Genomic DNA, 13,303 nt, shown 5'->3' on the forward strand with positions numbered 1-13,303 from the left:
GAGGCCACAAAATCGGGAGAGAGAGAGGAAGCGACGCTAGGGTTTTCAGAATGGAGAGTGAGAGAGATGAAGCGGTGCTAGGGTTCGAATGAATGAAGAGGCCAAAAAATAAGATTGCATCGTGCAAATAGGGAGAGAGTAATTAGGTGTTAATGATGATTTAATTAACTAACTTCACAATAAGGGGTGGGGTAATGAATGGCAAAGGGTAGCAATTTTAAATAAAGAGGGAGGGTAAAAGGGTACAAAAAGCAAAACAGAGCATTCAATTGTGGACACTTTTTAAAGGCCAAACAGGGCACTGAATCATGGACGGAGGGAGTATTTGAATATGAAATCGAATATTTGAATAATTTCATAAATACAAATCAAATACGGTACTATTCACTTTGATTCGATTAGTTTATGATCCTATTAATTAATAAGCCGTTATTCGTTAATATATTTTTGGCATTACTTACATTTATACCGTGTGTGCAGAATTTGAAATTAATATTTCTTTGTGTTTGATATATAAATTGAGATAAAAGGTGATAAACAAAACTTAGATAAATAATGATAGGGGATAGGAGATATTAAAATTTTCAGTGAAATAGTGATATAAGAGCGGGCCTCTTGCTTAATGCGGACCTTCTTGTTAATCAATATTGCTATCAAACGCTTAGATAAAACATGATTATTTATTTATCTTGCTTTATCTAGTACTATCAAACATGGGGCTCATTTCGAGTACAAAACACCCAGACCAGAGTCACGTCCCACCTTCCCGTGGAATAAGAGAATATTTCGAGCAAACCAAATGGACCAAAGATGATTGGTGAACGTTTGGTGCACCTCCTTATGTTGAACAACCCGGATTTTATCAAACCAGATAGAGATAGTGCATATTTTGGAGTCGGCGGATGGCGGTGGTGGCCGTCTGTTGTTGCTCACTGGGGTAGAGCAAGAGCGACCGTCGGTGGGCTAAGTGCTGCTGCCAGTCAGAGCCAGGGGGAGAGATGGGTCGGTCGACGGTGATCCTCGCTGCTGTCGGTTGGACCCAAGGAGAGAGGAAGAGAGACAGATGGCGGCGCCTGGTTTTGGGGTTAGGGCTTATAGGCGGCGGCGAGGCTTGAACCACGAGCGGCAGCCATGGTGCCCACTATGGTTGCCGGAAATTGGAGAGATGCGGTGGTGGCCACTATTTAGGTGCCGGTGATCTGAGAGAGGTGAGTGAGAGGAGAGAACAGAGAGGACTCGGCGGAGACACAAAACAAAAGAGGGGAGAGAATTTGAAAAAAAAAAAAAACTGACGGAGTTAACTATCCGTTAGGGCAGAGGGTTTAATTGGAGAAAATTAGGTACTTCAGGGGTTTAGTTTACACACCCCTTGCCATAGGGTGCTGGATGTAATAAGAGCTTCCACGTTAGGGGCTTATTTGATACTTAACCCAAAGTTAACGGTGTTAACTCTCCGTTAAGTCGGAGGGCTTAATTGTTCGAAATTACGTAGTTTAGGGGCTTAATTGACACACCCCTTACCATAAGGTGCAGGATGTAATAAGGGCTTCCATGTTAGGGGCTTATTTGATACTTAATCCTTTAAAAAATTGGTAATGAATAAGATATATATACTGATGAACAATGCAGTATATACTGATGAATAAGAAAAATTTAAAATATTTCGCTCCCTCAATGATTTGAACCCTAAGAGAAAATTTCGCCCTCTAGATACAATATCAATCATAGAATTGATAAAATAAACGCACGAGATTATGCCTTAGATCTCACTAAAAATAAAGGGTCTCATTAGAGCGTTTCCCTGTATATACATATACTTAATGGAAAGTTAATATATCAGATTAGCAACTACGAATTTTCACCTAAAACAAACGTAGGAAGGAAAAAGGAATTTAACATTGTTGTTAAGATTTATTCTTTTAACCCACTTAATATTTATTCACATTTAATTTAAATTTTACATTTATTCTTTATAATATAATATATTCCCTTGTTGGAGATGCCCTAAGTTGAGCAATGGCTGAGCCCAAATACTCATATAGTACTTAGTACTCCCTCCGTCCCAAAGGAAATGTCCTCCTTCTTTTGGGCACGGTTATTAAGGATGCATAATCTGCCTAATCTAGTAGAAACTGAAATGATGCATAATATGTCATTGAATCTTATATGCTGCCTAATCTAGTAGAAATTGAAATTTCCTTAATATTCTACTAGATTAGGTAGATTATGCATCCTTAATAACCGTTCCCAAAAGAAGGAGGACATTTCCTTTGGGACGGAGGGAGTATATCACTTCTATTCCACGACTCAATTAATTATTTCTTCAAACATTTTTAAAAAGGTTAATAGTGTTTTATATTCCGAATTTTCAACGTTTTTCATAAAATGTTTCAAATTTTTATTTCTTCTTAACAAAAATCAAACTTTCAGCGTTTTTCATAGAATGACTCGAACTTTTAGTGTAACTTTTGTTTTCTTCTAAAAAATTACTAACTTTCAGCGTTTTCTATCAAATCTTCCGCAATACAAAATTCGGTGACCGAAAAAATGGCTATTCTCAAATTAACTGCAGTCAAATTGTAAATTTTATACCACTAAGTTGATAATTTAAAACTTCTCTTGTGAAATGAGTCATCTTTATATTATCAAATTTTGTACAACGGGATATTTTACGGGATATTTTACGAGAAAAAACGACAAAAGTTCAGAGTATTTACGAGAGAAAAAAAAGATATTTAATGGAGAATACTTAAAGTTCTAGGTTTTTCAAAAAAAAAATTCAAAATATTTCATAATAAACACTGAAAGTTCAGAAGTAATTCTTTAACACATCTGTTGACCGTTTCAAAAAAAAAAAAAGAAGAACACATCTGTTGACTGTTAAAAATACATTTGGAATAGATGTGGGAAACATTTCTATGTTTTTCTGCAAGTTTATTACTCCTTTAACAAGCGCACAAAGAAAAAATCCTAAAAGATAAAGAATTAATAAATTTAAATTTATCCATTTAATAATGGGCTTTTATTTAAGTTTTTTTTTTTTTAAAGTTAGATACGCTCGATTTAATGTCAGTGTTAATTAAAAAAATGATTGATATATTAATATAAATGACCAACGTGGTGGGTTTATTTATTTTTAGAAAAGTGTGTTTTCTATGATTGTGATATTATTAGTATTAAAAAAATGGCAAAGATGCATATTAGTCCCTCAACTTGACACCCCTATAGCTTTTACTCCACAGGATCAGTAAAGGTGCCCGTTGACCTCTCTGAACTCTCGAAACAATGGTGCATTTAAAACCCACTCCGTTAAACGGTCCTTTAACTCCATTTAACTTAATATATATATATTTTTTAAAACGACTCTTTCTCTATCTATCTTCCCACCAGAACGGCCGCTGGCGGCAGCGTTCCGGCGGTCATCACAGGTACACCGGCCGCCGCAAGGCGCCCCCACCGCCGCCACACCCCAACCAAATTGCAACCTCATCGCCCCCCATCATCATTCCGCACCCAAAATCAAATCTCATCCTAATAGGAAAACCGTAGCAAAATCCACCGCGACGACTCCGAAATCGTGGAATTCGGCTGCGGCGCCCTCTGCCCTCGAATTCCCCATGATGCTATCGATTCCTTCCTCGACCTCCTCGTCGAGATAATCGACTCCGCGTCGAAATCTTCCTCAAATTCGTCGTAAATTTGGAGCAAATCCCCTCGAGAAGACGTGACCCTCACCGGGGCTCCGACACGGCTTCTCCGCCGTAGGCAGCGATAGGCATCCCTTGTCGCGGTGGTAGAACGGGATGAGCAAATCCGGCGGCTCAGACAAAAAGAGGCCTCTGTTATCGTGCGATTTCGTGAGCTTGAAGGGTGGTTTTGGGAGGTTTTTGGCCGCGAATAGCTTGGGGTAGGTGGTGAAGAGAATCGCCGTCGCCTCGTTGTAGGTTTGATTAGGTTGTTTCCACGGCGTGTAGAGTTTTCTAGTGAAAATTGAGAGGGGGGAGTTGGGGTGGGGCCCACCGCAAAAAAAATAATAATAATAAAAAGTTAAACGGCATTAAACAATCGTTTAACGCGGGGGGGCAATCTGCACCGTTGTTTCGGGAGTTCAGGGAGGTAAACGAGCCTTGACCGATCCTGGGAGGGTAAAAGCTATAGGAGTGTCAAGTCCAGGGGCTAATGTGTACATTTGCCCTTAAAAAAAAGAAGATAACAGAATTTTATCATATTTGAATGATTTTTACTTCTTTTTTTCATATTCGTTTTAATGGAAAAATATAGAATGAAAATATTTTGTAGAGAGAGAGAAAATGAAGAAATCTCAATCCTTATAAAATATATCCAATTTACCATTTTCGTCCGTTCTAATAAGATATATTCAATTTATATTTCATAAATTTTTCACTCACGATAATGTGAGAACCTTACTCTACTCACAAGTGACAATACGAGAAACATTATCACATTTATAACTTGTGATAATATCATCATGAATTGGAATGAAAAGGTGTGAAAAAGAATTGTATGGGGAAATTTTCCTTCCTAACAGGAAAAATTTTTCTAATTAAGAAAACATGTAAAAATAGTGAAAAAATAGAGAAGATATATGTATTTCGCCGTTTTTTCGTCCTAAAAGTGGTTGTAATATTTATTTAAACATTAGAGTTAACATGTAAAAATTCGTCAAATGACTCAAATGAGTACATATAAATACTCACGTAATGTCCCCGAGGGAACACCAAGCGGTGCGACCTTCTGTGTGTGAACAGTGAGGTCCCGGGTTCAAACCCCACTGCTCCCCCTCCCCAACTCTCCCCAGTCAAAAAAAAAAAAAATACTCATGTAATTTATTCGACTTTGAAATGAAGCGTATATAAATCATTTCACCTTTGTTAATATCGTATATTGGTTTTATATTCCCTCCGTTTAATTACAAATATCCCACTTTTTATAATGAGATATCTCATTATAAGTATCTCATTCTTTTTTTGATAAAATATTCTCTCTCTATATTTAATATTTAAATAATTTTCACTAATCTATTTTATCTATTAATTATACATTTTTTAGTTTTCATGTCTAAAAATAATGTGACATTTGTAATGAGACGGAAAGAGTATTTTATTTCGTTGGCATACACATGTTAAATATAGTGAAATTGCAGAAGAATTTTTCAGTAAAAAAGTATGAATCCACAACATTTAAACATTTTTTTTTCTTTTTTTTGAGGGAACATTTAAACAAAAATATTACTCCACAAAAGGACTGGCGACAAACTCCAGAATGCTTGGCATTATTAATTTTAATCAAAAATATTTTTTTAGAAAGATTCAAACAAAAATATATAAAAAGATATATTTACCCCCCCCCCCCCCCAAAAAAAAAAAATAGTACTAGCATTTACACAATTCCACCTTAGCGCTTATCATATTAATTAGGCATATTACTACGTCAATCATACATCGAATGAAATAAAATAAGAAGATCCAAAACTATATATACACATAAAACATTAATGAATTTGCATATAAAATACCTTTTCAATAAACAATGAATCTATTACAATTAAACAATTATTACTAAAATAATGTGCCAGCATATCTCAAGGGATTTAGATATCAAAATTAATTAAAAATAAACTCCAAAATGCTTGAAATAATCGCAAGAATATGTTCCAAAAAAATGGATCTCCGAATTAATTTAATTCCTTATCCTTATTCTAAAACGATATAATACCAACCGTGAGTTAGGTAAAACAAAATTAAAAAGAATATAAATTCCGAATTATTTCTAAATATATTTTAGTGTATCGTAATCTCCACATTAGCAAACAAATCACAGCAATTATTTAAGAATTCATAAATAGATATAATTATGTAAAAAAGAAAAAAGAATAATAGCTTTCACTTTTACAGACCAAACTTGAAGACAAAAGACAAATATGGTTTTATTTTTATTTTTCTCTTTCTTCAGAGCTTTCAACCCCATTAATGGAGGGAACTCAACTTTACAAAATTTCTCTCAATGCAAAATAAAGCTGTAAAAATTGAAAGCAACAACAAATAAATTTTAGGTTGAAAACTTTCTGGCGCCATTTGTTTTCACCTACCAATCTTTCAAAAAAATCAAATCTTTTTCGTCTCTTTTGTTTGTTTGCTAAATTTCTAGAACATAGCTCATTAAAAGGAGATTTATGGAGGTTGAAGACAGGGAGAGCACGGATTCCGGCTCGCTGAGCGGCAATCCGGACTCCGATTCGCCGCCGCTCAGTGGTGGCGATTATGTTTCTCACGGCGGCGTTGGTGGCGGAGCCGGCGGTGGCGGTGGAATGGTGCCGGAGGTGGCGAGCATGGGTATAGGTATGGGTTTGGAGAAGAGCGCGGCGGCGGTGGGGGTGGGTGGCGGAGGCGTTGGAGGTGGCGGACTGGTGATTGATGGTGGTGGCGCCGCCGTGTTGGGTGGCGGAGGAGGACTAGGAGTGCGTGGTGGTGGTAATGGTGATTTGACGATGGCGAAGAAGAAGAGAGGGAGGCCGAGGAAGTATGACGCCGACGGCAACTTAAATCCCGCGTATATTAGATCGCCGACGGCGATGCAGGCCGCCGCCGGCTTCACTCTGTCAACGCCGCGGTCGTATGAGAACTCCTCCGGCTCCAAAAGAGGCCGCGGTAAACATTCGGCCACCGGAAATTGGCAAATTCTTGCGTCTTTGGGTGAGTTTTTGTTTAAGAATCTACAGCTTCATGCACTGTTGCAATTCATTTCTTATTTCTTGATTTTTCACTTGTATATTTTGACGATTTTCTCAATGATTTGAACTTTTCAGCTGGATTTTTGAGTCAATCTTGACTTTGATTTCCTTTCTTTCTTGTTTTTCCATTACTATTTCACCCCTCTTTCTCTCTCTCATTTTTGTTGTGATTTGAAGAGGGGAAAACTAATTGCTAATCTTTTCTATTAATAATCTAGCGATATCATTAGCATATGCTTTGGTTTCAGATTAAATTTCTCTAAATCTGAACCCAGTAGTCAATTCTTGAGGATTTTCTTATCTTCCTTATTATTCTAGACTGGTTTTTCTCTCCCACAAAACTGGGGAATTTGCAATTTTAGAACTAGGGTTCTTTAAATTCTACAGCCTTTTCAAAAATATTGTGTTAAATATTGCAGGTGAATTGTTTGCAAACACTGCAGGAGGGGATTTTACGCCGCATGTTGTGACTGTACATACAGGAGAGGTAATGACAATCGATGTCGATTCTCAGACAGAATCTTTATTACCATTTTAACAAAGTATTACCTATATTTTGCAGGATGTTGCTGGGAAGATACTCACCTTTGCTCAGAAGGGTCATAGAGGGATCTGTGTTCTTTCTGCCAATGGATCTGTCTCCAATGTTACGCTTCGCCAGCCCAGTACGTCTGGCGGTCTACTCACATGCGAGGTATAATGCTCCCCGTGCACCACAAGACTACATATACTGTTTCCTCGAATGATTTCATGTTGTTTGGGTATTCGTTGTGTGTGCTCTCCCATGATGAAATGTCATGTTTGTTGCTTAGTTGAAGGGGGAAGCATTCTTTGTGTTCCATACTAAGAATCAAGAAAGTTATTCAAATTTCTCTTGATTCGAATGTCATTGATGCTTGAGTTTGTCATGTAATTGTTGGATGTTCATATGCTCTTATCAAAACAAATATTTGGTCTTCTTAATGTTAGAGCAAGCCTGTGCAGTTTGTGAATCGCCAATCTAGTATCTGGGTTTGTTCGTTGTTGAGAACCTTTTACGTGCAAAGTTACTTTCTGCAACTAAAAGCATTCAGAGTAGTTTGGCTTCATCTGATTCTAAGTATTACATTAACTTTTGGGTGTGGTGATGAGGAGCTGGTGTTCTTTTGTGGTAATGAACGATATTTTTTGCGTGTTGTAAGATTTTTTTTTCATTGTTGGTGGATTTGCTGTCTGATTAAGGTTCCAGCTATCCTCCGGTGTGCGTGTTACGTGCAATACATTCAGTAGCAACGCGGTTCTTGCTTTCCTCCAAAACATCGTGTATAAACTGAAACCTTGAATTGATGCAGGGGCGTTTTGAGATCTTAACTCTAACGGGGTCATACACGGTCTCTGACAACGGTGGTATAAAAAGCCGATCTGGTGGATTAAGCGTTTCGCTAGCTAGCCCTGATGGTCGCGTAATAGGTGGTGGCGTTGCAGGTTTGCTCATGGCAGCTAGTCCGATCCAGGTCACTACTTTTTCCGTTGGGTCTTCTTAGTTCTTGAAATGATGTCCTGATATGAATACATATAACATCAGATTGTAGTCGGAAGCTTCGTGCCAAACGGTTTCAAGATGCAGAAGCGAAAGCAGCAGAGCGAGCCAAGAATGGCCCCTGCAGCCCACTGCCCTCCGGCCACTGTGACTGCAGCAACACCAATATCACAGGCGCCACCAGAGACGAACATCTATCCCAACCAGGCATCACACTACCAGGGGGAGGCCGATAACAGCTTAAGCAATAAAGACCAGCCAAATTCCGCGTCTACTGACAACACTGCTGATTGGAACGGCTCCGATCACAGGCCGTATCCTGACATTAACATTTCTGTATCTGCAGAGGAGCACTGATCGGATCGAAGCTAGTGACTTTTTTTTTTAGTTGGTGTTTTGGATTAACTGTTGTCGGAAAGGAACTGCTCCGGTTAGCTCTAGCCTCATATATTTTTAGTCATGCTCGTCTAGAAATTACAGACGTTTTTCTCTTTTTACTTTTTTGTTGATGACTCTGTTTTCTCTTTGATATTTATGTCTACTTGATTATTCTTCCTTGCTGAAATGATCAACTATCTCACCATTTTGCTCTGATCTTGGTATCTAAAGTAGATTGCCGTTTTATATGCCATTGTTGATTGTTTATTGAGAGGGAAGTTGGTGTGACATGTCAAGATTTGTTGTCTGGTAAATCCTATTTGAATCTAAACTCAATCAAATATCACAAAATTGTAGATGCTATTTGATGCAGGTTTAAATGTGGATATGGATATGGTTTCGAAGAGCTTATAAGCTAATGAGATATGATATCCTTTGCAAGCTTCCTTCACACCGTTTTGAAAGCTCTACTTCATTCATAAAATAACTTCAAACATAATTTTCAATCCAATATAGAAAAGCTTCAAAAGCATTAAAGCAAGTTTGACAGGCTTATTTTTTCCAACAAGAACTAAAAATTGTTATAAATGTACAAGAATAAGAGTGTGTTCTCTTTGGTGATAAATTTATCATATGGGAAGATGAGGGATTATAAAAAATTCTCCATTTAAAGAGTGTGTATAAAGGAATGAATGAGAAGTGGTGAAATTCTCTTTTGTAGAAATGAGAAAAAAGAAAATAGATAGTATTTAAAAGTATTACTTATTTATTCATGATAAATTTTGGCAGATATGTATTTGTGGAGGTGTGTTTGGTTCCTCATATACCAGTCAACAAAGTGTTTGAAGCAGAGTATTTATTTTCCTATTAAGTATTTTCAGTCCTTATTACAAACAGGGGCATCCTCTTGAGTCTTGACTCTTAATTCTTAAGAATAAAAGACTACCCAAAACAGAATAAAATTCTCTTTTTTGAATTCTTTCACAAAACAGGGGCTGCTACTGCTGGTATTATCATTATCGTTATATATACTTATTATATATTATTATTATTATTATTGACTTCGGTAATTTCAGATTTTAGAAATATATACATCGTTGTGCCAAGGCCAAGCCAAGAATCTATCTTCCTCATTCCAACTTTGGCAATGCCAATCAACATGGGCGGACCAAAATTTGTCATTAGATACGACTTCTAAAAATATTTGTATGGGCCAATTTATTTTAGCATTTCACACAATTCATTTTTATTTTCAAGTAGAATCTTAATGAGCTGAGAATTAAAACTCATCATTTACTATAATAAATAATTATTTGCAAACCTACTCTTTGCATTTTTTAAAATTGTTTATTGGCTAAAAAAAAAGAAACTAATTTTCATTATTGATAATTCATTATTTTTTAACTTAAGAATTGATTCAAATTCAACATTAATACTAAATATTATATTCTCTCTTATGTTTCATATATATATATAAACTCAAATTTGAGAGGGGGCTTCAGCCCCCTTCCCCTGCGTATCAAGTGTTTTGTTTTATAAAAAAAGCAAAGCATATCAATTGATATTTTAAGGTATATACATAGAAATCAATCATAATCACAAAAACTCCATAACATAAGCTTTCAAAAGAAGCCCAGAAACATTATCAAGTGATATTTTAGGATATATACGTAGAAAATCAGTCGCAATCACTGAAACCCCATAACATAAGCTTTCAAAAGAAGCCCGGAAACATTAACTCCCATAGATAGTATATAAAGCGAAAACATCGATCAACTTGAGAAAAAACCTAAACAAACCAAATTTTTCATGCTGCCCTATATTTTTTTGTCATTTATTATAAATATAGGCATTTATCTCATCCAAACATTTCACTTAGCAGCAGAAGATTCCGCATCAGAATCTTCAACATTCTTGCCGTGACGGCGAACGATCTTGCTGTAGAAGTCCCAGTTCGGGTGTGACGGCGTTATCGCACGCTGTCCCTGTCCCAACGGATGATCTTTCACGTACGCCGTAACGTCATCCGCGTCCGCCACGCCGTCAAGATATTTCCTCAGCTCGCCGTTTGGACCTATGAGAAATAAATGAAATTATTTATTGCATGGAAAGTCATTTTTATTTTTTAGTCCCATGTAAAAGAGACTTATTATTTTTTTGGTTTACCTAGATATGTGTCGGTGCTGTCGTGCTTCTTGTACGGTTGCGGGAATATTGCCGTGTTGGGCTGCGGATATATAGTTCGATTCGATTAAAGCTCGTTCGAATTCGAGTCAAATTAATTTTGAAAGTTAGATAAAAAAATATAGGGTTAATAGCCGGAAAATACACGAACTATTTTCAAATTTGCATATTGCACATCACCTTTAAAATTAGCTCCATAATACACCACCTTTTAATTTTATTGCAAATTGCACATGCGTTGACCACCACTTTGATCGGTGTTGACGTGGCACCGGAATTTTCAGACGTGGACTCACCGGCATTCAAAACGACGTCGTTTTGAGTGAGTATAATTAAAAATAAAAAATAAAAATGGAAAATTCGTGAAGCTTAATTCCTCTTCACCTAATTCCTCTTCACCTCCCTCACTCCAAAGCCAGCGCCTCCCTCACCAGCCGCCTGCCTCAGTTCACCACCACCACTCCAATTCGTCGCCGACCGCCGCTCGCCTCCGCCCTCCTCGCCACAAGTCGCGCGGGCCCAGACCACCATCGAGGCCAGACGTCGCCGCTGCGCAGCTATTTCCGCGCCGCCGCCGTCCTTTTCCATCTGTAAAACGCCGCTCGCCTCCGCCCTCCTCACCACAAGACGCGCGCGCACCGACCACCATCGAGGCCAAACGTCGCCGCTGCGCTGCTATTTCCGCGCCGCCGCCGTCCTTTTCCATCTGTAAAACGTCAACCGCCTCACCGGGTTCCAGCCACCAATTTAGATTTGGGGGCTCTTGATCGGATTTTTTGAGGAATATTTGATGGAAATTTGGGGAAATTTCGCTGGGAACTGGGAATGGGATCTGAACTGGGAGGTGGGCGCCGGTTTGCTGTTACGTCGGCGTCGGAGTTGTAGGCGGGGGGTAGGGTTACCGCCGTGGATCTAGAGAAAGGGGAAGGCTGGGCGGCGGGTTTAATTTCTGGCAAGAAGTTTCCGATGGAGAGGCAGATGCTTGTGATTTCTTCTCATATTTTGATTTCTTTGATTTTTGTGGTGGTGGTTATGGTGGAGGTGAGGAAAAACGGTGGTTGCGGTGGTTTGTGGTGGTGGAATGGTTCACCGGATTCTGGAATGGCTCACCGGAAAAGCAAGGATTTTTTATTTTTATTTTTTTTATTCTTCAATTTATCAAAACGACGTCGTTTTGCTCACATGGTTTGCCAACGTGTAAAAAAACCACGTGGCTGTCCATGTCATCGTCGGTCAAACTTAAGAGTTGCCGGCATTTTCGCCGTGTGCAATTTGCAACAAAATTATAAGGTGGTGTATTCTGAAGCTAATTTTAAAGGTGATGTGCGATATGCAAATTTGAAAATAGTTCGTGTATTTTCCGGCTATTAACCCAAAAATATATTATAGTTACCGGATTAAGAAGGGCTACGTGGGGTTCATCGTCAATCAACAAAGTGTTTGAAGCAGAGTATTTCCTTTGTAGGATCTATTTTCCCACCACATCTTTCAATTCCTTCCAGAAATAGGGCTTCTCCCCTTTGTTGAGGCAGTAAAATCCAGAATCTGTGCACTCCTCTTGAGCCTAAACAAAATAAGATTAATAAAATTATTAATTCAATTTTGTATTATTTTTCTTAACAAAAACAAAAAAAAGAGTAGTTGAAGTTGGTGTGCATTACCATACAATAACAGCTTGTTTCTGTTGGCACTCCCACCAGTTACATTGGTTAAAACACCTTCTATATTATGCCTGCCAAATATCATAAAAAAATTTGTATAAATACTTGATAAATAAATATGCATGAAGAAAAATAAGTTACGATTATTTACTCTCTCGCAGAAGACCACATCGCAACTTCAAACCGCTCGAAGCAGAATTTCAGAAAATCGGTGCAAAATGGCCTCTAAAAACTGTCACAGAAAAAACATAAATCAACAAACAAGAAGAAATTAAAGAAAAAATAGAAGATTATTACCGAGAAATTTGCCATAAACGACATCAGCGCGCAGGCCGCGAACAGTGGCCTTATCCCTAAGGTGAACTCTGTCAACGAGCAGGCCGCCTAGACAGAGAATGAGGAGCTTCTTTTTCGGGCCGAGATCGAGTTTGTCCAAAGACAGCCCGAGATCGGCTTCGGGCTCGGCCTCAGAATCATCTGAGTATTCGCTGCTCTCATCGTCGAAGGCTACGAGTTTTTTCTTTGGATCGGATGATTTCTCTTTCTCAGACATTTTTCTCTTTGGAATATTTTTCGCAAGCTTATTATGAATGTAGATATAGAGTGTTGGAGAATTTGGGGGGCCCACCATTTGTTTTTACTTTTACGGTTTTGCTTTTATTTAATGTGATGGCTGTTGGAGTGGCACTTCTTTTACGTACGATGCAAAGCGCAACGAGAAAAAAATCGGATTGATTTTTTATTTTATAATAATAATAATTAGGTTATGTTGGATTTTCAAAATCTGTTTCTGACTATTGTTATCGTTCT

The 13,303-nt window shown here is 38.0% G+C and overlaps 1 protein-coding gene and 1 pseudogene across 1 annotated transcript; one reads left to right on the forward strand and one right to left on the reverse strand.

Annotated features, from left to right (window-relative positions):
- The first annotated feature begins 5,883 nt into the window (after positions 1-5,883).
- LOC131003220 (AT-hook motif nuclear-localized protein 7-like) lies at positions 5,884-8,862 on the forward strand. The gene is made up of 5 exons (XM_057929696.1): positions 5,884-6,713; positions 7,171-7,238; positions 7,314-7,445; positions 8,083-8,244; positions 8,316-8,862. Exons 1-5 carry the CDS (start codon positions 6,194-6,196, stop codon positions 8,625-8,627), a joined length of 1,194 nt encoding a protein of 397 aa, XP_057785679.1. The 5' UTR covers positions 5,884-6,193; the 3' UTR covers positions 8,628-8,862.
- A 1,372-nt stretch (positions 8,863-10,234) lies between these two features.
- Positions 10,235-13,079, reverse strand: LOC131003226 (uncharacterized; annotated as a pseudogene).
- Between the last annotated feature and the right edge of the window lie 224 nt (positions 13,080-13,303).

The sequence above is a fragment of the Salvia miltiorrhiza genome, unplaced genomic scaffold (assembly GCF_028751815.1).
Source record: "Salvia miltiorrhiza cultivar Shanhuang (shh) unplaced genomic scaffold, IMPLAD_Smil_shh original_scaffold_180_2, whole genome shotgun sequence".
In the NCBI taxonomy this organism is placed as follows: Eukaryota; Viridiplantae; Streptophyta; class Magnoliopsida; order Lamiales; family Lamiaceae; genus Salvia; species Salvia miltiorrhiza.